The 27,019-nt window shown below is 34.6% G+C and overlaps 2 protein-coding genes across 3 annotated transcripts; both read left to right on the top strand.

The window, feature by feature from the left end:
• Positions 1-1,321: 1,321 nt before the first annotated feature.
• On the top strand, positions 1,322-12,402 carry si:rp71-36a1.2. The gene is made up of 6 exons (XM_003200972.7): positions 1,322-1,482; positions 2,378-2,680; positions 6,604-6,918; positions 7,351-7,659; positions 8,678-8,824; positions 11,205-12,402. The coding sequence occupies exons 1-6, from the start codon at positions 1,437-1,439 to the stop codon at positions 11,249-11,251; spliced, it is 1,167 nt and encodes a 388-aa protein (XP_003201020.2). The 5' UTR covers positions 1,322-1,436; the 3' UTR covers positions 11,252-12,402.
• On the top strand, positions 11,205-26,575 carry si:rp71-36a1.1. Of its 2 annotated transcripts, none has more exons than XM_073937080.1 (5): positions 11,205-11,264; positions 19,039-19,347; positions 22,091-22,414; positions 23,284-23,427; positions 24,988-26,575. In XM_073937080.1, the coding sequence occupies exons 2-5, from the start codon at positions 19,158-19,160 to the stop codon at positions 25,038-25,040; spliced, it is 711 nt and encodes a 236-aa protein (XP_073793181.1). In that variant the 5' UTR covers positions 11,205-11,264; positions 19,039-19,157; the 3' UTR covers positions 25,041-26,575. The 2 variants fall into 2 exon arrangements, with proteins under 2 accessions (XP_073793181.1, XP_700664.3); XM_695572.9 differs by lacking the exon at positions 11,205-11,264 and adding an exon at positions 16,504-16,711.
• Positions 26,576-27,019: the final 444 nt, after the last annotated feature.

Raw genomic sequence — 27,019 nt, 5'->3', positions numbered from 1 at the left:
CAATAAATATTAAATAAATTATATGTATAATAATTATGTATAATATTGTAGTGGCAATTTTCTTGAGGCTCTCTCTGTGGTCAAGAAACAAAGTCTTACTCGGAATGTCTTTTTAAAGTTTTATTCTTTGCAAAGAAGGTCACAGTCATACAGCAACAACAGTTTCTGCAGAGTGAGACACAGAAGTCAAGTGTGTTCACCCTTTTATCTGGTTTTTACTGCTTACAAGGTCAAACCCTAATAATGCCCATTCTGACGACAGTTTCTACAGAATGAGACACTGAAGCAAAGTGTGTTCACTGTTCTATCTAGTTTGTACTGCTTGCAAGGTCAAATCCTAATAAGGCCCATTCTGTACGTGCATCAGGTGCTCCGCTGTTTCTGCTGTAAGTTTCCACTACACATGTTTATCTAAAAATGAATTTCCATTACAATATTAAATTACATAAATTAATTAAACGGACAAATTCTGAACCACCCGAACCCCCGCCATATATATATATATATATATATATATATATATATATATATATATATATATATATATATATATATATATATATATATATATATATATATATATATATATATAATTTAACTGAAACAAGAGTATCAGCAGTGCCACTAAAGCTTTCAAACAAAAGTCCAAAAAAGTAACGAAAGATTTGACTTTCTACGGTGACGGCTGACATCACAACACATGCCGTAACCGTCCTTCAGATGGTATATAGCCGGTGTAGCAGTCTCTGTTGTCTTCTGGAATTCCAGTTCCCCCTCTACGGAGAGTGTACACTGAGTCTAGAACTAAGAAAAAACATGGTTTGAGCCACTGATGAAGCATCGTTTAGTCACAGAGAGCTATTCTATCAGCGGGAGAGTTTGTAGAAACACGTTAACGCGAGTACATGTAACTAAACAACATGTAAACATGTTAATATCGGAAACATATTAACACGGGTCCACAACCACAGCAAGGCATGTTTTAACTGAGAAAGATATTAAAACAGAGCATGAAATGTGTAGTTCTGAGTAGCTCAGTCAGATAAAACGCTTGATTCGCGTGCGAAACCCTTTTCTCTACACGGGTTCGAAGCCTGTGGAAGACTCATTCTAATTTTTCTTTTTAGATTTATTTTGGTTATATACTGTTCTGCTACACAGATATTAAAATCAATAATGCACACAATGACACTGACACCAAGTAATAAGAATCTTTATTTGGTATGGACATGATTTGTTGCTGTGAAAAAATGACGAATCTGCCAATCTGCAAACGTGACTAGCTAACATCTGGAATGGGACACCAGTTAACACGGTCACCAGTTAAACCGTAACACCGTTTCGACACACCCAAAAATAACGTTGCAGCGGAGTGGATCTTTACAAATAATACCTACTGGTCATCATCGGAAACCTTGTTTTATATCTACTGCAGTATGAAGAACATTTTATTGTTCTTTCTATGCTTTCAGGTCATGAATGGTAAGGTTTAGGATTTTTCTTGAGAACTTTCGGCTTCACTTTTGCCATTTTCCGCATTTTTATTTTATTGTCATATTTCATGTCCTAATCATTAATACAGTTGTAATTTACTTTGTTATTCAACAACACTTTATTCGTATATTTACATTAAGGTCATGTTCATTTTTTGGGTATGTGTCATAAATATGGTGTTTTTGTTTTTATGACTATTCATACCATTATTTTATAGTGGTAAAGTAAAGGTTTTATATTGGGATATTCAGACTTTCTCCTTAATAATATAGTTTCAGAACAGTATTCTTTGCAAATTCTAAATAGTAAAATCATATTTGCAGGCAATGACTGTTAAAGTACTGTACAATGTTCACAGTCAATTACATAGTGCTAATGTTGTTTTGAAGTCACAATTCAGATCGAATAGTTAAATTAGCTTGGTAAACAATATGAGACAGTTAAATGAGTGAATGTGCGAATATAAAACCAACTTTATCTTCATCTGTGCTAATTGGTCCACGTAATGTTTGTTGTAACCTAATAATGAAGGTTTTATATTACATTTTTAAGCCTTATTCCTTTTATGAAATATGCTGCCATTCGAATAACAAACATGTCTTTCACAGCAAATAACCTTGCTTTATTAGTGTGAAAATGAATATGCATCTGCATAATTCTAATAAAATAATTTTGTCCAAGTGAATCAAAAAAGATAGTAATTCTGTTTTATATAATCCATGATTCATGTCCCTGATGCTTACTTGTTGGTATTTGTTTTACTTACATTTTGATGTCGACTCTCAATTAATGTTTATTGTTTAAATTAATTTTATTTAGCGATTGTTGTTTTTATAATAATTGTACTTAGTTACTTGTAACTGTTTCTCTCTCCATTTGCAAGGTGTGTTTGGTGATTCAGTATCAGTGAAGGAGGGAGATTGTGTCTCTCTTCACACCGGTCTTGCTGAAATAGAGAAGGAAGATGTAATACAATGGAGGTTTGAAACCATTGTCATTGCTCAAATCATTAGAACGATTAATTCGATCTCTATAAAGGAGGATGTCCTCAATGGGAAATTCAAAGACAGACTGAAGTTGGACAATCAAACTGGAGATCTCACTATCAAAAACATCAGATCTGAACATAGTGGAAATTATGACGTAAACGACTTCAATACCTTAAACAAGAGCTTTAATGTAACTGGTGAGTATATAATGCATTCCAGTGTTACATTTAGCTTATTTACATTTTTTTGGTCCGTGAAGTTTATCGTAAAAATACAAACATAATTGTTAAACATGCAACATATACAAAGAATCCATGTGTTTTGGTAAAACTAGAAATGTGTGAATTAGATTTATAGACACAGGAATTATTTGCCTCTAAGCTTATGACGATATAACATTTTCATGTTGTAAATAATTGCTAAAGCTTTTTAATCAAGATATATACAATGGCTTCAAAATATTGACATAAGCTGCTAAATAAAGTTGTTCAGCAGGTACTGTATTAAAACAAAAAACTATTTTGTGCATTACATTATTGTATGCACATGTTTAGTGTATTTAATCAAATTAAATGGCAAAAGAGTGTACAATAGGCAGCACTTTACAATTAAGTCTCATTAGCAAATGCTTGTTAATGCATTCAAATCAACAGTGGGAAATAACCATATACAGTGTGTTAAGGTAATTTAAAAATGATTTACGTTCAGTTAACTGAATTGAATTAGTTATTTACTACTTAACGTTTATTAATGCAATAATGACTTTTTAAATGCATTATTATGCATAAAAATAAGAAATCAACATTACCAAAACATAAATGCATTGTAGTTGTCATTATATTGACTTTTTACTGATGTTAAGTGTAGCCTACTGTACAGAGTTAGCAAACAAAACTCCTATAAACAGTCAAAGAATTTTCAACAGCATAGGCCAGATTATAAACATATTCATGTTTGAAAATAAACAGCTGTGCTGTAATGAACAACCACTGCCAATACAAAAATCTGAATATTCTTAGAAGACACTCAGAAAGTTTAAATAAAAATTATTCAGTGTACAATATAAATATCATGCATGTTCATTATCATGATATGTTGAATCGGTTTATGTCTACCTGCCATTTTGGATGTTTTTGGATGTTTCAGTTTGCTTTTGTTGTTTACTAGTTGTACAATACAACATATTTTATCCTAAAATTTACATTGCAACAATGATGGGACAAAAATATTAGGACAAACCCCTTAACCCTGCTATATTTTTTTTTTTCAGTTGATCCAAGTAATAAAAACCAAATTTTTGACAGCTCTTTACCTACACCTACACCAATATGGAACAACATCAATGCCAAAAGTATTGAATTAAAAAGCTTGTTGAATAGATCAACAAAAGATCATTCAACAAACTGAAAAAAATAATGCACCGAATTAACAAGATCTTGCATTTTAATGTCTTGAATTCCAGGGTTTGTATTTTTAGATCCTGAAAATAAACAAAACTGTTTATTTAAGCTGTGAATATTTCAACTAAAAATATTTCAAACACGTTTTCGTACTTTTACGAAAACGTATACAATATATGATAGTATTCAAAAGGCAATTTTCTGTTCATTTTATTTTAGTTTAAATATTCGCTTCCAAAAATTCAGTGGTTCAAATTCAACTGTTAAAATTTGACATTACATCCGGGAACTGCAGGAAAAGCAATGGATTGAAAATCGCCTGCTGCTCTTTCACCAGCAGGTGGAAATGCAAAAATGTACGATTTTTAACCCTGTAAATAGGCAAGAAAAAAAACTAATAAAGGCACAAAAGTAGCATTAAATATTAATAGCAATGTCTTGGGCAATATAAGTAATAAAGTGAATATCAGTAAAATGAGTAAATAATGTTTTGGACATTTATATTTGGCCTTAACGGAAGCCAGCTGGTGATCACGTAAGCCGTAAACCTTACTCCTCAGATCTCAAGAGGTGATCCAGCGACAGACGTGTTCTGAAATCTTTAGCCTCCTCTTTAGAGCATTTGTCTCCCATGGTGGTATCGCTGGCTTTTGCTCTGCTCGGACTGGTGGGGTTACATGCACATAAACCGTTTTTTGACAAATATGATATTACACATTCTCTATCTTTATTAACTTTTTTATATCGACTGCTAAAGTATAATTAGTGTAATAAAAACGTATAATATAAACAATATAAACAAGATAGATAAACATAAGTACCAGGGCTAAGGACAATTAAGAACAAAGATATTAGTTTCAAAACCAGAGAGATTTTATGAGAATGTCACAAAACAGTTTACTTTGGAACTGTTAGACAGAGTTGTCACATGTCCATGTATTTATTCATTCATTCATTTTCTCGTCGACTTAGTCTCTTTATTAATCCGGGGTCGCCACAGCGGAATGAACCACCAACTAATCCAGCAAGTTTTTTATGCAGCTGATGCCCTTCCAGCCGCAACCCATCTCTGGGAAACATCCACATACATTCACACACACACTCATACACTACAGACAATTTAGCCTACCCAATTCACCATACCGCATGTCTTTGGGGGAAACCGGAGCACCCGGAGGAAACCCACGCGAAGGCAGGGAGAACATGCAAACTACACACAGGAACGTCAACTGTGCCAAGGTTCGAACCAGCAACCTTCTTGCTGTGAGGCGACAGCACTACCTACTGCACCACTGCCTTGCCTTCCATGTATTTATTATTTATTTATTTATGTTACTTTGTCGCCCTCTAGTGTTTTGTTGCTGTTTTGATTTCAAATTGATTTTGCCGCACCTGCAGACCATTGACTGGCGATTTAAGAGCTCGCGCTGCAGTGTTTCAGTGACGGAGATTTAAACGGTCGTCAAGGCGTGGAGTTGTGCTCCTTTTGTTTTCAGCCTTTGTTTTTTTGTATTTTCTCCCCACACTTTGTTAATTTTTGGTTATTTAGTTAATAAAGAAACCGATCCGTTTGTCTCATCCCTTATATGATGTGATGTCTGTGGTCGTATCAAGAGTGTTTAGGTATATTTAATGTTGGGTATGGATGGGACGTGTAATTTCAGTTATTCATGTAGAACCGTCTAATATATGGCATAACCATTAATGGTTTATTAGACTAGGAAGTGTTTGCGCTGTTTAAACGCAGCTATGTCAGGATTGGGAAAGGCTATATATTTTCATTATTTAAATTAAAGTTGTTATTATTATGCAATTTATTGCTTTTCCTACAGTTCCCGGATGTAATGTCGGAATTTTAACAGTCGAATTTGAACCACTAAATTTCATGGAAGCGAATATTTTAACTGAAATAAAATAAACTGAAAATTGCTTTTTCAATATTATGCATATTTTTAAAGGTTATTGAACATTTTGTAAGTGAAATCTGGAAATGGAATATGAATTATTGAATTTATAATTATGAAAACGTGTTTGAAATATATTTAGTTGAAATATTCACAGCTTAAATAAACAGATATGTTAAATTTCAGGATCTAAAAATACAAATCCTGGAATTCAAGTCATTAAAATGCAAGATCTTTATTTTTTTGTATTATTTTTTTCAGTTTGTGCTATTCAACAAGCTTTTTAATTCAATTCTTTTGTCATTGATGTTGTTCCATACACCTATACAGTAAAACTTTTTCTAATTCCTGTAACTGCATGGAAATCTTAATGAGCTGCATGAACTTTAATGTTCTTTTTTACTTTTTAAACTATGAAAATATTTGTAAAAATATGATTAGGTAAGAACATGAGAGCCTGTTGCATTTGCAAATGAAGTGCATTAATGTTGCATGTATTAACAGTTTTCAGTGTGTAAAGGCAATTTGTACAAATAATAGTTGACAAATAGGTTGGTGATGTGGTTTTATTCACTTGAGTTTCCATTTAACAAATGCCAAAATGACTTGCATGTAATAATAAATGAAGCTAGTTAAAATGAAGAAGATTAAAATTAACACCAATATATTCTCACTAGTCACAGATGTCATGCCACATAATGCTAACTGAATTTTAATAATATGTTCTTCTCAAGATGTTGTTCATTTACCCTGAAAATGTTTCTCTGGTCCAACTTAAATTTCAGCAACTGTTTTTTTTTTTTGTTCATTCTCTAGCTGTTGTAGAGGAAAAACAATCATTGATAGTGATGGAGGGAGATTCTGTCAATCTGCAACCTGATGTTCCTGAAATACTGAAATACGATGTGATCCAATGGAGGTTTGGACAACCTGTTGTAGCTAAAATCAACAGAGTGAATAGAAGTGTCTCCACACCTGATGTAAGATTTCGATACAGACTAGAGGCAAATTATTTGACTGGATCTCTAAAGATAAGTAACATCGCAACCAATTGCTCGGGACTTTATGAAGTAGACATCCGCAGCAGCAACAAACACACTATACACAAGTCATTCTATGTGACTGTCACCGGTGAGTCCATACATCTATTAATGAATTCAAATAGAGCAAAACTTTGTGAATAGTTTAGAAGACAATTGCACCAAATTACATGTTGAAAACCACAAAGTAACATGCCTGTGGTACCGTTTAGTGCCAGTTTTCCTGGCATTGATGACTACGCTAAATCCATAGTGTGATTTATATGCTTAAAGTTGCAATAAAATGGAACTAATTCTTGAGTATATATTATTGTACATCAGAGCATAACAGATAGTCTAGTAAAGACAGTAAAGCCTTCATTTTATGTATTGGTTGAGGTAGCATGCTAAATTGGATGTAGATTAATGCATTTGTAGGAACAGGTTTAAATATTATTATTTATTTATTTAAATATTTTTGTATGAATGTATTGAAAATCTGATTAGCTGTTCATTAGTGTTCTGCATGTGTTTGTTTAAACAGGTGAAAAAAAAACTGAGTCTGTATTGGCTGGAAAATCTGTCACTCTGAAGACTAATAGTACTAAAATACTGAAAGATGAGTTGATAGTGTGGATGTTTGGAGGCACTATCATAGCTGAACTGTCCAAAGTAGACCAGCGATTCTTTTTGCATGATGATGATGAAGCATTCAACGGCAGATTGAAGTTGGACAATCAGACTGCAGCTCTGACCATCACAAAGACCAGTACTACAGACTCTGGACTCTATCAGCTAATGATCAGCAGCAAGGGATATACCGTCCATGAGAGATTTGTTGTCAGTGTTACTAGTGAGTAGATCAAACCTGTTTAATAATGATCTTATAGGTGTGATGATCAGATGTGCTTCAACATTAGGCACATTCAAATCAAGACTGAAAACACGTCTGTTTAGCTGTGCCTTTACCAAATGAGCACTGTGCTATGTCCGACAGATCGCACTATTTGCGTCTTTTTTTAATCCTATTTAAACCTGTTTTTTAACCACTTTGAATTGTTTTATTTATCAAACTTGTTTGTTTATTTATTTTTTATTTTTTAATCTTGTCACAACAACAATCATGGCTGAGTGTAAAAAAAAAAAATCTGGCAACCAGTCTTCTCTACAAGACAGACACCAAATGGCGCGTGCCAGTGTGCACAAACTCGTAGAAAAGATGTGTCACGAGGAGGTGGACTTTTCGTACAGTGTGTGACTAGTCTTTAAAATCTCTGTGAGCCATCGTACAAGTGCAGATACATCTGTACCACCTCTGTTGCTCTACTCCTCAGTGGATTTATGTGTATTTTATTAGGAGACAATACAAACTCCCCAAAAAAGTTCGCTTTGGTGAGCTATTTCCAACTGCAGAAACAATATCAATAGAAACTCGGTTTTTGTTCAGAATGACATCACTTCAGTTCATTCTTCGATTTAGCTTGAGGTATACTGGGGCTTTAAGTCTGGTACTAGGTTTAAGTCTTGAAAGCATTAATTATTAATCTGTGAAAATATCTAAAAACATTTGCAATAGTAAAAACAAGTCAAGTCCTTTATTCGATATAAATATTTACCAACAGTAATCAACAGTGAATCAATAAAATGATCTATTCCGTTGCCGTTACATTAGCTAATTCATAAATAAATGTGAAAATCAGATTCATGCTCATATTCACGGTTTTTCCTTAAAAATTCTGAAGATCTATGGTGTTTTTAGCAATCTAAAATGTTCGTGTTGAAGCAAATGAAAGCTGATGATTTTCATGACACGTTGGTGATGCTTTTTAGTGTAACTTTACATTATTTACAGTTTCTCTTTATCATTTCAGATTCAGTTTTGGCTTCATGTGCGGCTCCAGGTTGGTCTTCACGTACTGTCACATGGATTGTTTTTGGTCTTCTTCTTCTTCCGGCAGTTGTAGTTATAGGCTTGGTCAAATACTATCGCAACAAGATTGCTGATCTAAAAAAATCTTGTGAGTATCACAACTAATTAATTCAATATCAGATAATCATTTTTACAGCTCTTTTCATGTTATTAAATGATTTGTTGTTAGTTTGAATGACTAATGAAAGTTTTAAACATGCTACAAAAGAATAGGTTCTTGTTTTCTGTTAGAAGCATGAATAGAGGATCATATATTTTTTTATCAACATAGTGATTTCATAATCACTTGCAGTTATTATTTTTTAAACTTAAAATAAACTCTGTCACACACACTGCGATATATATATATCAAGATATGACACTATATTGTTTAAAATCTACGAAAGTGGGCACGTAACTTGATCAAATTTATGTCTTTCTGTTGTATTTATATTGTGTATTATCTCAATATCTGCCCACTCGCGGCATAACAGAGCTGTGAAGGGAGCGCTCTTGCCCTCACACACAAATACAGGCATTTAAACGCGCACAAACACACCTTTTAAACTTAACAAAAACTCTTGAAAACCTTTATTGTCTGCTGTGTTTTAATATGGTGTAATGATTATTATGCGTTATTGAAACATAAAGGAGGATGCAGCAAAGAACATCACTATAAATTAAAACTACTTTATTGTTTTATGCAGCAGCCTTACATTTAAAAGGGAAACATAAGGGTGATCATACGCAAAAAGACCCCAGAGGTTAGGCTAAGCCTAGATGTTTTCTTTCCCTTATTTATTTATTTGTTTGGCGCATGTACTCATGTGCGATCAGAAAACTGCCCGCCTCTCCTTTCACTCCGCCCCGAAGCCCCAGCTGGCCCTCCTTGGCCCAAGGTATTCGGCGGGCCGAAAAAGGCCGGCCGCTGGCCCCAAGAAAGCCCCGCTTTGGCCCGATTAGGCCCCGGAAGTGACTGTGGAAACGCGACTGGCCTTGGCTCGCCCTGGCTCGCTCGCTTTAGGCGCGATAGTGGAAACGCGGCTATTGACTTTATCCGGTCAACCTTAAAAAAGAAAATAGAAAATAGGCTCTATTCTTACAAATAAACTGCATAGTTGCAATCAAAATAACTACATTCTCACTATATTAGGGGTGTAACAGTTCAAAAAAATCACAGTTCGGTTCGATACGACACAGTGGTGTCACGGTTCGGTATGTTTTCGATACAGCAAAAAAAAGAAAAAAGCCAGAGGATTTCTCTGATTTAGATTTTTTTTTATGTATTAAAACTAACATAATAAAAGTATGATCCTATTTTTTTTGTTTTACTTTAAACAGTGAAAGAGCTGTAGGGCTCTGCTTAGCAGCAAATAAAACAAATCCTTCTTTATACTGAAAACCAAAAAGCTTCCTATAAAAAATAAATATATTGTAGTTAAACAAATTAAAAGGAAAGATCAATTTAGTTTGTATATGGAACTCAGTTTCAATCAATTTTTAAGTATTTTTTTATTTTCGGAAAGATTAGTTTACACCTTTTCTTCAGATAGCACAGATCTGCTTGATTTGACTGTCACCTGCCATTTCAGTGGATCTGAAAGCAGGAATTATCTGACTGAAATGGGCTTATCAAGAAATAATGTAACCAGGCTCTATAACATTTAACATTTTCTTAAAACCCGAAATTTCCACTACCGATTAAGGTCTCTCATATCCATAGCTATAAATGTGCTGATCGCCTCGGCCTTGTTTTGAACTAAAGTCATTAGAATCAACAGCAAATCAGCCAGCAAAGTATCAATAACAGATTTTTATTGGTAATTTTAGTAAACTGCATGACTTATACCTGTTAAGTTTCGTGCCATTGCTCTATAATGCAGTAAATTATTGCGTGCGTGTGTGTGTGTGTGTGCGCGCTGTGTGCGCGTGAGTGGGGGAAAACTGTATTTCTGGCAGACACGTGAACTAGGAGAAAGTTTTTCTCTCGTGCTTGAACTACATCTGACAGATTATAACGGCTTTAACACACACTTTTCAAAGTTGTGTGTCACAAAAACACTCCGTAATCCACTCAAAATGTTATTGAATCCCATTTTTGGAGCGCAAATTATCAGTTGAACGGAAGTTCTAAACATTCTATGTTCTACTGTTTAACATGAAAGCGGGGAAGGCAGCATGTTGTCTGCCACATCATTTAGGATGCCATGTTGAGCGTTGTTGCACTGAAAACAGTATATTTGCACTTCTTCTCTTTTATCTTTTTAGATATTAGTCTGAACCGAATCGTTCGGTTTGCAATCTGTACGAACGGTTCAATACTAATACACATATTGTTACACCCATATATATATATATATATATATATATATATATATATATATATATATATATATATATATATAGCATATAACCTAATTGATTCCTTACAAGAAGAGTAGCACAGTTAATTTGATTATTCATATTTTTGTTTTGTTTTTTCCCTCCAGGTAACAAAGATGATCAGTTGGTGACTAACACTGAAAATAATTTATAAAACCAATCAAAAGGTATGGTCATTAAAAATAGCCATGTTTTTCTTATGTGAGCCCAAAATGAAGTAGCTGTACAGTATCAATATGAAGTAGCTGTACAGTATCAATATGAAGTAGCTGTACAGTATCAATATGAAGTAGCTGTACAGTATCAATATGAAGTAGCTGTACAGTATCAATATGAAGTAGCTGTACAGTATCAATATGCTGTCATGCAGATAGCTGAGCTTTTAAGCAACCACAAAACAAGTCAAAGGAAGGTAAATGATTATTTGATGTAAAGCTAATCTAGGAAGAAAATTGTACCTGTTACTCTCTGGATGTGATGCATTCATGCTAAGCTAAGCTGTTCCCACAATAACTGGTCATTTATTCATGTATAGTTGTTGTTTTTAAGTCAGATCAGAGTGACGTCACTCTTTCCTCACTTTTCCAGAAATACTTGAGTTTGTGTTTAATTCAAAAACCATCCAATGTGCCACTGACTGACTGACCACACTTGTTTAGCACATTTATAAGACTTTAGTGTTATTTAGCTTTTGTGTTTACCAATAGTAAAAAGTGTTATAGTTTTGTGCATCATTACATATTTTCCTTTTTATTTTATCTGTCTATATTTTGTTTTATCTTTGGGTTATCTGTTGCTCTGAATGTGAGATCTGTCACTCTGTGAATTATTTTGACTATTTTACACTTGTTTGTATTATAAAGTGTCTTTATGCTGTCCTACATGACTGCCTTAGGGTCTTTTCAATCTGTATTTTGTGTTATTGTAGCCCTCAAGCTTCCGTTAGGACAATTTTGTCCAAAATCATTTTATTTAGAGTTTTTTACAAATAGTTGCCTTAATCTAAGCAGTTCATGGTTTGGCTTCTTTTTCAAAGTTTACGCCATGAGATAAAAAAAGAGGACTCAATTCAACAATGTTAAGTGGTCGGAAAATAACTCTTCTTAATCTTTCCCTTTGGACAAAATTGTCCACCCATAGCAAAGGAATGGGAAATACTAAAATCTATATAATATTTGTCCAATAAAAATCAATTAATCCAAGGCATTGCAGATAAAACATAAACCAAAATGAAAGTCTGAGTCTGTGCAACATGCTCAATGTGTCAGGCACACACTCTCACACACACACAAACACCCCCCCCCCCCCCCCCCCAAAAAAAAACACCTTTGAAAACTATTGCTATTTACTTTCTATTGCTATTATTGATATTTTTAGATTTTTATACAAACATAAGCTAAAAGAGTTCACCAAAGTCAACAAGTTTTTAGATGTCTGAACTTGTTAGAATTTATTTTTGATTTTATTTTTTTGCACACAAATACACACAAACCACCAAACACCAAAAAAAACAAAACTAAATCAGAAGGAATCACACTCAAGACTTTTGTGGACAGAAATGTTCATGAGGGAAAGATTAAGGGCTGCAATGCAATGGATGCTTGAGGCTTGTGAATATAAAAGTGGAAATTTTATATTCTGTTGATGATTAATCACTTGGTCTTCACCTTACTTGAAGGGTTTGTTAATGAGACTCTCATTACACCTTTATAATGTGCCATGTCAATAATATGACTGAGATAGTCATTAACTGTCATTAAGTATCATTTGCTCGGTTATATCATTTTAAATGCTAATATGACATTGGTTGAGATGTCTTTGTCATGAAAACTTAACATAAACAAGACAACATAACTTGTCATAAATCTGTCATAAACATGATTGAACATTTATCAGTGGAGCAATGAATTGGAATTAATATTTCTCAGTAAAATTGACGATAATCTGTCAAATAATTGTATAACAGCGTCATTAATTAGCATTTAATGACATTTTAATGACAAATTCAATCTGTACAATTTTAGTAGAGGCACTTCTTGCGTCAGGTCAGTAGACGGACTAGAATCCAGTTGAGATGGAGCATTGGGCACACTAATTGTGTTTTAGGGATCCGACTGACTCTTTATATTGATTTAAGTGTACTTGGGTGGAAAGGGCGTTAATTTCCGTCTAGGACAACAAGGTATTGCATGACTAACCTAGATTGGGTACCTGACTTTTGTTTGAAAGTAATTCAAACAGCAACCTTCTTGTTGTGAGGCGACAGCACTACCTACTGCGCCACTGCTTCACTTATTCATATTAATTGAATAATTGCTGTTTGTGAATTGGCAGCCATCACTGTTCACTGGGAAATTTTATTTTACTTAAAACAGACCCTTAACAAGCAGGTAAGAGTTGCTGTCGCCACTGGCTTGCATGGTTTAGGATTTGTAGAGCTAACCATCGATGAATTTGCTCTTCAGTGTTTGAACTCTCAGCAATGATTTTAAATCACACTGAACTGAGCTAAACTGAACTGAACTTGAACACTAAAATCTGAACTACCCTGATCCAGTTACTATGACCATTTATGTGAAGCTGCTTTGACACAATCTACATTGTAAAAGCGCTATACAAATAAAGCTGAATTGAATTGAAAATTTTAAACAGAATGCATAATTATCACTCATTAAAACTTCATGTGTGCTTTCAGTGCATATACAAACCCGTAGCCAGCCTGGTGGAAGGGGTGGTTCTCTTTTCTCAAAAAGCCCTTTTTGCAGTTATACACCTCCATTTTTTTATTTAACTATTAGATTTAAACACTGCATTTTAAGCAGTATTTAAGCAGTACTTTTTTGTTGTTTTGCTGGAATAGCTAGTCAGATGTCATCATAATCACACTTTTTGATGTACTAAAAATATTTCCTAAAAATTTGCAGAAAAGAAAAATTAAAACAAGACTCATTTTTAAAATACAAATTTATGACATCATATATCATTAGGAAAAACTGTAGCCTACTGTCATTTTTTTGACTAAAAACAAACTGGCTAGCACATTCAACTGTCCTCAGTCACAGTTTGGCCATTTCAATAAAAATAATAATTAAAACATAATAATAATAATAATAACAACAATAATAATAATAATACAATAATAATGAATTCTTCAGAATTTTTCTAGTCTCTTTTAGCCTTACCCTGTTTGGCAGTCTTTTTGAACATGTTGAATAGTTTGCCATAATGACGCCGCTGCCTTTCTGCCTCTCTTGCTCTTTTCGACCCATAGCCGTTACTCAGTATGGATGTCGCATCAAAGATTCAAAAGTTACCTCATTATTGTGGCTTTGAGGCTCCATGGGAGGTCGAATTACTGGCCAGAGTTATTTAAAAATTACACTTTATTACAATAAATATTAAATAAATTATATGTATAATAATTATGTATAATATTAAATTACATAAATTAATTAAACGGACAAATTCTGAACCACCCGAACCCCCGCCATATATATATATATATATATATATATATATATATATATATATATATATATATATATATATATATATATATATATATATAATTTAACTGAAACAAGAGTATCTTTGGCCATTGTGCCAAAACTATTTTTTAAATTATACATATTATTATACATATTAAACAAAATAAATACATATTTTTGGTTAAAAATGTTTATCCTGCATTTTATATAAATATACAATTTTATTTTATTGAATAAAAAAATTATACCACCCCTCCTTCGTCATTGACCATTTGATTGATCCGTTGCTCGGTTACAGTCACATGTTAAAAATGAAGAGAAGAGTAAAGGGAAGTGGAGCGCAAAATAGAAAACAAAAAGAGAACAAACAATGCCTTAAAATGAAAACTGCCATGACAAATTGGATAATAAGGAATTGGTAAGCTTAACCCACACTATTATTACCACACTTTTAAACAACTTCTAATGTTTTTGGGAGCAAGGGGCAGCCATATAATTAATTATTCATTATCGCCAGTCAGTCACTGCATGCATGGGCTTTTACTTAAGTAACGTTAAACATAAATGCAGACGAAGTGGTTTTGTCCAGGCAGGGGGACAGTGACGCACGGCCACACCTGAACTGTGTCCGAAATCGCATATTTGCATCCTATCCCTGCTAAAAAATCCAGCTTAAACCAACCAAGGCTGGTTGGCTGGTTTTAGCTGGTCGACCAGGCTGGTTTTAGAGGGGCTTTGGCCACATCCAGGCTGGTTTCCAGCCATTTCCAGCCTGGTCTTAGCTGGTCAGGCTGGAAAATGACCAGCTAAATCCAGCTAAAACCAGCTTGACCAGTCTGGTTTAAGCTGGACATAGCTGGTTTTGGCTGGATTCCCAGCCTGGCTAGGCTGGTGAAGCTGGTTTTAGCTGGTCATCTCCCAGCCTAACCAGCTAAGACCAGGCTGGAAATGGCTGGAAACCAGCCTGTAAGTGGCCAAAACCCCTCTAAAACCAGCCTGGTTGACCAGCTAAAACCAGCCAACCAGCCTAGGCTGGTTTAAGCTGGATTTTTCAACAGGGGTATAGTGTGCGAAAAGTTAACTTTATGGTAAACGCTTTTGATAGTAGTAAATTTATGGACTGTCAGCTTCAAAAGAGAACATTTTATTCACTGCATTTCAGGGCTGGACTGGGGCAAAAAAACAGCCCTGGCAGGCCAGGCCTGGTTTTCTTACAGGCAGAAAACACTACTTTACCAACTGTATTGTAAATAAATCATATCAACATTTTAATATTACTATTATTATATCACAATAATATTAGTAAAATGAATTTAAATTCTGAGTAAATATGAATGTACACAAATTTACACAAGTAAATAGATAGACTCAATGATGGGCTAAAAATCTGTAGAAAACTGCAGATGTCTGCGCATGTAGACTCCATGTGGGCCTACTGAATATATTTTAGACAAAAAAGAAAATAAGACTTGGATTTAAAAATTCCCCTATATAAATTTTAGATACCCAATTATTATGATTCTTAAACCTGTTAAAACTGACACGAAGAAATAGTCAGAATATAAATAATTTTGGAACTGTCATGTTTATTAATCCTATCACGATACATTTTTATACCATATACATGTTTTTTATAAATTAATTATGCATCATATTGATGCATCAGGCCTTTTGGTAACTTTTTCTGCTTAAAACTTGCTCAATTTAGTTCCCAAAAAGTTTGCCTATAACATTTTGATTAAATAAAACATTTCAGGCAGTTTGTCTCTATATTTGTTTTAACTAAACATGCAGTTATATTAGTCCTTTTCATTTTCAAGTTCGGAAAAGCAATACGTACTTTTAGAACCCCTTTGCTTTCCGTACACCCAGTTGTGTTTAGGTGTGTCTTATATAGGTGTCTGCATAAGCTGTCAGCGGACACACTTCGCAGAGGGGGAACTGGAATTCCAGAAGGGAGCAGAATCGACTGCTAACGTTACACCCGCAGTCTGTTGCTGTTCTGACACACCCGAAAAAACACTGGAGTGGATATTACCAATACAATCAACTAAGCTCGGATTCTAAAGTCCAAGGCATTATGGGAAATGTTGTATTGTTTTTCCTCTTCTCGCTGTTCTTGGAAGGTAATTTAAGACTTCGGTTTTTACTTTCACAGTTCGGCCTACTAATTTAAACCTTTATGAAATTGATTTTCACATCGATGTTTATAAAGTTAAAAGCATTCAGCAATGGTTTGTTGCCACATTAAATATTTTATTAAGAGGAATATGATCATATTAACAAAGTGAATTTTAATGAAATTGCTACATTGTACAACGAGCATATCACTAAACTCCCCCCCCCCCCCCCCCCCCAAAAAATAAAATAAAATAAAAAACACAAAATACGTACACGAGAAAAAGAAGGGTGGAATTATAAACCAATTTCTGTTTCAATTCAATTTATTTTTAAAGCCCATTAAAACAACACAGTCGACCAAAGTGCTGACAACAGAGAGTAAAACAAACTTACAAATAAATAAACATAAAATGTCAACATCTCACGTTGTGCTAAAAGCCAAATTGAACAAGTGGGTTTTAAGACGAGATTTAAAACAGTAATGGAAGAGGCTTGTCTAATATACAACGGCAACTCATTACACAATTGCTCAGCCACAGCAAAAGCCCGATCCCCTCTGAGCTTTCCACTGGTCCTGGGCACAACCAGGAGGAGCTGCTCGGCTGACCTGAGCGAACGAGAAGGTGTGTAAGGCGAGAGGGTGCTCGCTGCAGAGCCATTTGAGGAGAGGTGAGCTCCAGAGAGGGGGAGCATGAGCTGTCGCTCCTCCTCCTGTAAGCTGTTTTAATGCGTACACCAACCCCACCCCTAACCCTACCCCCAGTGACATCACTCATAGAAGAAGTGCAAAAAAGGTGGAGCTCAAGCTTAAGCTCCCCCTCTCTGGAGCTCACCTCTCCTCAAATGGCTCTGCAGCGAGCACCACTTGGGTAAGGCCAGAGAAGCTCAGAGAGGTAAAGGGGTGCAGCACAATTCAGACACTTAAAAACAAACAAAAGTAACTTAAAAAGTTTCAAGACGTCTGTTACGTCAGGCTATTAACAAATGACTCATACCCGAAGAGTCAGGACCTTTACGTTTCCAGCACAGACTTCACTTTGAAGCATTTTCAGGAGCGTCTCTACATGGACACATGATATTTGACATTATTGTTGTTTCTTTAAAACCTGCAGCGTGCAATAAGAATTCAGCTTAAAAGCTAGACAGAATTAATTAATTATGCATGCATTGCAACGTGCACTGGAAACAAATATTGAAAGAGTAATACTTCAACTTAATCTATAGGTTTGCTTTGTATTGTCAGTAATGAACATTCGTATACCATGATATAGTGAGAAAGTTCATGTAAATGAACATGGGTATTACAAATATATCTCAGGAGAATCATCAAAATGATCCAGTTAGACAATTTTACAATCCACAAATCCACTACATACAGGTTTACTTAAACACCAATTGTGGCAATGGTTTTGTGTCAGAAATGTAGGATATTCATATTGTTACATAACTGTTACATAACATATTAAAAATATAGATGCTAAATATGTTACTTTAATACATTTTTGGTTAAAAAAAAAAACAATAAACAACAACAACAACAAAAAAACGATTGTTTTGGAATAGTATATGTACGCACACCTTCATCTCAACTGAGGGAAATTTTAAACTGCCTGCTGCTCTTCAGAAAATATTATCCTGCACTTTTTAGGGGTTGATGAATTACTTACATTTTATCCCAACAGTGCAGCAGTAAATGTGTGAGTTTGAGATTTATCTTACTACACTAAGTACAGCTGAAAGACTCGTACACAACTGTTACGAGGTGAAAACATTTGCTCAAAAAAAAAAAAAAGCAAAACTGATTTTGTTAATAATAAGCAGAGGAAAATCAAGTCCTGTGCTCAATGTCATTTTTCTTTGGAGGACATTTGTATTAATAATTTAGCAAAATATGTTACAAATGTCTTTTTTAAAGTATTTAGTAAACTGTAGTGGAATACATTTTAAAAGTTACCTTCCCAACCCAGGCTATGAGGGAATTGGATTGTTTGAAAAAACAACCACTGACTTCCGTAATATATTTTGTTCTTATTATAAATGTCAGTAGATTCTTTTTACCAACATTCTTTTAGTATATCTTTCTTTGTGTTCAAAAGAAAGTAATATATTTTTAAAGAGGTTTGGAACAAGTGAAGGGTGAGTAATGTGTGATTTTTGCATGTACTATCACTTTAATAACCATAATCCTAAGGTAAAATGCTTTTGAAGTTATAGCCATGCAAGTCCTTTTCTCATTTACAACAAGTCCAAAATACATCACTGTTATACAAAGTAATAACATTCAAAGTGCAAATAATAGATTAATACCTGAACTGTCATCTTTGTTTTTTAGGTGTGTCAGGTGATGCTCAGGTGGTATCAGTAAAGGTGGGAGATTCTGTCACTTTACAGACCGATTCTCAAATACAGAGCGGCGATGTGATATTCTGGAGGTTTCAACCTCAAAACATAATGATTGCTTCTATTAACAAGGTAAAAGCTAGTTTTGAATTAAACAAGGAGCTTGATGGTAATTTCAAAAGCAGACTGCAGCTGCGTGTTCAGTCTGGATATCTCACCATCAAAAACATCATGACAACAGACTCTGGTGATTATGAAGTATCCAATGACAATGGCATCAAAAAGAGTTTCAAAGTCAGTGGTGAGTATACGCATTTCAAATACAAGTATTTAATGGCACAAGATGTACAAATGTTCCTGCTGGCTAGTTGTATTTACAAGTTTTATGATGAAGATACAAATGCTTTTTACAATTCGAGACCTTATAATTGCATTAACTCTGGCATGGCATGAAATTCAGCCTTAATTCTGTGCACTCACAAATAGAAAATCATCAGCAACCAGTATTATACCTGATGAAAGTTCACTATAGCCAGTTTTTGTCAAAGAGTTGAAGAAAATATTGTTTGACCAGTAGGGGCCAGTCATAACAGAAAACAGGCACAGGGTCTCACTACCAAAGAGATTTTTAAGAACAAATAAATTAATATTTACAATAATGTACAAATAGACTTTAGGGGAAGACTATGCCAAAATAACAAACAGAAAGTTACATTTTAAAACCTTCATACATCCTAAAAATGAAATAAAACAAAATGATTTACTTACCTAACTCTCTAAACCACAGGTCTCAAACATGCACACATACACAATCTCACTTTATACAAATAAAGTGGCACAACACTCTCAACCCTGATAACGAACAATTGTAACAATTTTGGCGAAATATAATGAAGAATCAATCGATCAATGGCACAATAGTGCAGCGGGTCTGTGGGTTCTTAGAAAGTCTTAAATTGTCCTAAATTTCAAAAACAAAATTTTAGGCCTCAAAAAGTCTTAAATTCACTTTAATATTGCCTTTTAGGTCTTAATTTTTCTATGTCCATGCAAAGGCCATACATAGTTTAACTTTACGTTAGGGTTGGGCGATGTTGACCAATTTGGCATCGTACGATTTCTAATGTGAAACATCGCGATGGACGATGCCATCATCGTCGTAGGCGGGGGGTGGAAGTGGATGTAAAATATCAATTAATTTATAACGAATTTATTAGTTGTAGCCTACCATTTTCAGTACCTGACCCACATGGTCTTTGCTTTACCCATAACTAGATCATAAATAAATAAAGTTACAAACAAATGACCACCTGTCAATCGCTTTTTTCCGCGGGACTCTGGCATGAATAGGCAGTGATCTGTGTCATTATAATGGCTTTTCCCACAGCTGGTGGAGGAGACGAGAGTTGGGTTGAAGTTCACTGTAGTCCATAAATTTTCATTGTTTCATTGTTCATCCTCACGGCATGCGCGGATTTAGGGGACAATTATGCAGAATCCATCTTTCCACCTATAAACGCCAAACGCAGCACTCAGGAACAGATTAAAACAGTTGTTATGTGAACTTGCTGAAGTAAAAAAGCCCGCAATGCTTGCCCCGCCCTTCTTATCGGCTCACTGCTCTAAAACTGAACGCGAATGATTGGTTAATATCAGCTGTCAATCACTCAGTCACATATTTCATCTAAAGCCTTGTGCTGTGTTTTGATGTGATTTTTGACTGCAGTAGCTGTAAAATAACTGAAAGCATTAAACGTAGGGATATGGAGCTGTATTACGCTCAAAACCTGCCGGAACTACTTTAACTGCATGTAATAATGGCACACCTCACATAAAGTCAATATTTATCAATTCATAAATATTGGGACATCGACACAATTCTAAAAATTTTAGCTCTTTACAACAACACAGGATTTGAAATGAAGCAAACAAGATGTGCTTTAACTGCAGACTGTCAGCTTTAATTTGAGGGTATTTACATTCAAATCAGGTGAACAGTGTAGGAATTACAACAGTTTGCATATTTGCCTCGCACTTGTTAAAGGACCAAACGTAATGGGACAGTTGGCTTCTCAGCTGTTTCATGGACAGGTGTGTTATCCACTCAAAATCCTAATTACAATGAGCAAATAAAAAGTCCCGACATTTATGGACCTGACTGTATTGAGCCCATATTAACTCATATTCATATCATCACCTTGGAATTATAAGGTTCTATCTGCATTCTGAATGATTTTGAGATAATGAGCTTTAAAGTTTGTGCATTCCATATAGCAGACAGTATGTGTAAATAAAAAGTCTTAAAATGTAAACAACTTATAAAAAATCATCCCTTAATGTAAATAAGTTGTCGTTTTATAAGAAAATGTCAATAACTCAATTTTGAATAAAACGTCTGATAGAACCGTATAATTCTAAAGGCCCGTGCACACCTCGAGACTATAAAAAGGGCGACAATGTGATCGTGCACACCAATGTGCAAAACACCAGACACAAAAGCGTCATTTTAAAAGAAACACCTCATGCTTGTTTTTTGTTTTTGTTTTGGCGCACTGCGTCTAAATCTTCTCCACCAATCAGATCGGCACTTTTGTTCACGTGCACGGAGCTACTGAAGTTACTGTAAACAGCACTTTGAGGAGCTCAAGCGCAAAACTGTCAATGGGAGCGCACATTAAAGAAGACACCCAGAGGCGATATGAACATGGAGCTGCTTATTGCTCTGGTGAACAATAATCATTTCTTCATCGCTAGGGCTGGAGCTGCTGCTTGAACCATCAATGCTTGTTCGAGTCACCAGTAACTTAAACAACAAGCAAGTGAACTTCCTCTCTTCCTCTTCTTCTGTGTTACAAGCGGGTGTCGGAATAGATGTGAATGAACCCAAACACAGATGTCATGCTAAAGTTAATTTACTTGATCATATACTTTCCAGGAGTTGTTTGTTGCATTGTCCAGCAAATCTCATCTAGTCTTAATATAGTTTTTGTCAGAGATCTGAATTATAGCGTTCATCTTAATAACTGTTCTCGTTTCTTTTTCAGTTGTGTCTGTTGACTTCACGAAGACCGTTTCTGTGCTGGAGGGAGATTTAGTCACTTTACACACTGATGTTCCTGATATAAAGATATATGATGCAATAGAGTGGAGGTTTGAATATCAGAAATCTCCTGTAGCTGAAATAAAAGCTGGAAATGTCCCTAAATATGATGAAACTGATACGAGGTTCAAAGACAGACTACAGCTGGATCCTCAGACTGCATCTCTGACCATCAAGAACATCAGAACTGAACTGGCTGGACTTTATAAAGCTGACATTATCAGCAGTGGACACACTGTACACAAGTCATACAACGTCATCGTCATTGGTGAGTCTGTCAATTTAATAAAGAATTTATTCCATCACATCATTAATTTTACATTTGGTAAATGAAATAAAAGGTAAAGTTACAATAATTTTCTTAGTCCTTCCAGCCAGAAGTTTGAAGTACTTGTTTGAGATCAGTCTATGGGCTCTATCATACACCTGGCACAATACAGTGCCAGGTACCCCGCAAGTGCTTTTTGCTAGTTTCAGCTCGGCACAGGTATCATTTTCACGTTCTGTGCCGTGTTGGTTAAATAGCAAATGCATTTGACTGTACAGTTGACCAACTGAAAGCTTCTTTAAAGTCAATAAAGCAGGTTTTTTGTTGTTGTTTTCAGAAGCACGAGAGTGATATGCTCTAATAGGCCCCGTTTACACTGCCAGTGACCCAATTCCGATTTTTTTGCTCATATGTGACACAGATCTGATCTGTTCTATGAGTGCGTAAACACGAAAAAAACGCATGCAACCAGATATTCAGAGATCGGTTTCAGATCTCCTTCATATGTGGAAATAAATCATATATAGATCGGATATGTATGTGACAATGCGACTGTCATGTAAACAGGCAGATCGGATTTATTGAGGTATTTTGTTCTGTACATCATATACAATGTATATACACACACACATACATACATACTGTATATCATATCAATCATACATAATTTTTCATGTCAGTTCTCAAATTGCATTTGACATATTCATAAATGATGTGTGTAAATCAGATTCATGCTCATCCACAGTTTTACTGAAATGTCTAAAGATTTTAGGTGTTGTTAGCTATCTAAAAGTGTTAAAGCAAATGAAAGTTGATAATTTTCATGACACAGAAGTTACATTAATGACAGTCTCTCTTTATCTTTTCAGCTCCACGGGTACCTGTATGCGGACCTTCAGGTTGGTCTTCAGGTGCTGTCGCAGGGATTGTTGTTTGTCTTCTTCTTCTGGTGGCTGTAGCTGTAGCTTTGGTCATTTACTATCGCCGCAAGATTGCTGTTCTAGAAAAATCGCGTAAGTCTCACAACTGATAGACAATTATCAGCTCTTTTCATGTTATTAAATGATTTGTTGTTAGTTTGTATGACTAATGAAAGCTGGAAACATATTACAGAAATCACCAGAAATGCATGAATATGATCATTTATTTTCAGTTGTTGTTTTTTAACTTAAAGGGCTCTGTTTTGATGATCCAGGTGTAAACGCATTAAGGGCATGTCAGAATCCACTTTTGCTATTTTAAGGATAGAAAAATCCACTTTGCGCAGCGGCACATGGTCTAACAGGGTTGAGCTTATTCTCTTAATGAGTTATAGGTGTGTTTTGAGAATAAACCAATCAGAGTCTCATCTCCTATTCCCTTTAAGAGCCAGCTGCATCGCGCCATAAGCGCATTTGCTATTTACATGGCGGCCTTTGTAAGTGGAAAAACTGAGCATTTCACCAGAGAGAAAAAAGTTAAACAGAGCATCTACAGTACCAGAATGAGAGATAAGCCTCCTTATATTTACTTTCACTTTCACTCTCGTGGATAGAGAAACGTGTTGTACGCACACACATCCATTAGCCTACATAATTAATTTGGTTTGTTAAGCGCAAAGATTTGTTTTAAAACTATTTCTAAATTCAGTTCTAATTTCCAGCAAACGAATAAACGAAGAGTAACAACGAAGTGTGTAACTCAAAGAGTTATATCCTAATATACATGCTGTGCCCCATATGGTCTAAAACATGACAGGTGGATCTAAGCTTGTTTTTAATAAAACAAATCTAAATATGCATATAATAAATAATAAGCTTATAATAAATAGTACTGATATTAATAATATTATACAAAAACAAATTGTTATAAATAAACTGAAAAAGACCAACTTAATGAAACATTTGAGGGCGCATGATCAACTTAAAGGTAGAGGAATGCACTTTGACAGCTTGCCACATCAACTGACACTTTCACTGAGTACATTTACATCGACACCAATACTCAGATTTTAATATGATTAAGACAAACTGTCCAAGAGTCTACCATGTAAACAGAGATTTTTTGATTCCCTTAAAAGGACCACAGACACCCGCGTCAAAAAATGCAGAGGGTTTTTCTTACAATTCAACGTTTGGTATCAAATTCCATTAAAACATCACTCTCCTTACCTGTCCTTACTTCATATTCTCATCCAATAATTGTCACGGGGCATGCACAATATGTTGCTGAATGAAAGTGAAACAGTTAAGTCTAAAAAGTCCGAAAGTGCAGTTAAAGTCGAAAAATTAACGCTCAAAATTACATGAAACACTAGATAGTTAATCTTTTTATACTGAATCTTTCCACCAAATAGTCCTTCCTCGGTCTTATCCATATTTCTTTGCACGTTGAACACACGTCGGCCACAACAGGAAATAAAAACTGCAACCACATTAATTGCGTAATTTTTTTACACGTTAAATATTTCTAATTAATAATGCTCTAATTTTGACAGCACTAATATATGTTTTTTCAAGTTAATTGATTCCTCACACATAGAGCAGCACAGTTCATTTGATTATTAATAATATTGTTTTTTTTTTTTCCTGCAGTTAACAGAGACAATGTCTTGGTGCCTAAACCCATTCATACCAACAATGAATGAAACCAATCAAAAGGTATGGTCATGAAAAATAATCATATGTTTCTTATGTGAGCCCAAAATGAAGAAGCTGTACAATATTAATATGCTGTGATGCATATAGCTGAGCTTTAAAGCAACCACAAAACAAGTTGAATCATTATTTGATGTAAAGCTAATCTAAGAAGAAAATTGTACCTGTTACTCTTTGCATGTGATGCATTCATGCTAAGCTAAGCTGTTCCCACAATAACTGGTCATTTATTCATGTATAGTTGTTGTTTTTGAGTCAGATCAGAGTGACGGGGCACTTTCTTCCCTTTCCCAGAAAGACCTGTGTTTGTGTTTAATTCAAAAACCATCCAATGTGCCACTGACAAACTGACCACACTTGTTTAACGCATTTATAAGACTTTAGTGTTATTTAGCTTTTGTGTTTACCTATAGTAAAAGTGTTATAGTTTAGTGCTACATTACATATCTTCATTTTATTTTATCTGTCTATATTTTGTATCTGAATATTTTCTAATTATCTTTGGATTATCTGTTGCTCTGAATGTGAGATCTGTCACTCTGGGAATTATTTTGACTATTTTAATTTTGTTTGTATTATAAAGTGTCTTTATGCTGTCCTACATGACTGCCTTAGTGTCTTTTCCATCTATATTTTGTGTTATTCTCGCTCTCAAGCTTCCGTTAGGACAATTTTGTCATAAATCTTTCATAAACATGATTGTCTTGAGGCCATTATAATTGTGTCATGAATATTCCCTTTTTCCAGAGGAGCAATGAACTTGAATGTATATTTCTCAGTAAAAGGGTCCATAATCTGTCAAATAATTGTAAAACAGCATCATTAATTGGCATTTAATAACATTTTAACAACAATTTTAATTTGTAACACTTTAGTTGAGGTCAGTAAAACTATTATTGATGCTATGCTAAAGCTGCTAATGATATAAAAGTCATTCATTCATTAATTTTCCTTCAGCTTAGTCCCTTTTTCATGAAAAGGTTGCAAAATGCCAACTGACCCAGCCGTTACTCAAACCAGCGACCTTCTTGCTGTGAGGTGACAGTGCTAACCACTGAGCCACCATGCCACCCTGATATAAAATTAATGGCACAATTATAATAACCTCAAAACAATCATGTTTATGACAGATTTATGACAAGATATGTTCTCTTGATGTTTTCATGGCAAAGCCAAAAGGTTGTGATGCACTTGGTTATGTCAAGTTGTCATAACAAAGACATGTTAAACAATGTCATCTATGTATTTAAAATTATATTACTGACAGCTGTCTCATGAATAAATCTCATTCATATTCATGACACACATCATGTCACGATTATAAAGGTTTCATGATAGTCTTATGAACACCCCCTTCAAGTAAAGGGTTACCATCACTTTTGTGTGGCCTTACTAATAAGACTGTTATTGCATTTTATACAAGTAGAATCATTGACATGTGTTGTTCTGAGCTGAGTGTATATTAATGTTCACATTGTGCTGTTACTGGAAGAAGAAAAAAAAAACAATAAAACAATCAAATGACGAATTGTTTTAGCCATTGTCTGTTTTCTGTTCATCTCATACAGTACAACCTAAAACACACACAAATAAACATTCTGTTTTTTCAGAAAGTCTTACTGTAAATAAAGTAATGATGAAGTCAGAATAAAACAAATTTATATTTATTATAAATAGTAAATATAAAACAAATGACAATCCAAATATAAAACATCTTGAAGAATAATATGTTCAGAAAGCATATATTACAATCGCACAATCAAATACTGTTCTGTTGTTTGGAGGAGAAGGCCAATACATTTTATTTCAGTTTGTAAATTAAGTGTGAATGTCAATTAATTTTAAGCACTAATCTGCAGAAAGAGTCAATGCTCCTCCACTAGGTGGCGCTCCAGAAGCACATATCTTCATTTTTTTCTGTCCTTTGAGTGGATTTAAAGCATTAAATGAGAAAGCTAATAATAGTAAT

The sequence above is a fragment of the Danio rerio genome, chromosome 22, assembly GCF_049306965.1.
Source record: "Danio rerio strain Tuebingen ecotype United States chromosome 22, GRCz12tu, whole genome shotgun sequence".
NCBI lineage: Eukaryota > Metazoa > Chordata > Actinopteri > Cypriniformes > Danionidae > Danio > Danio rerio.
This window is presented reverse-complemented; position numbering and strand designations above follow the sequence as displayed.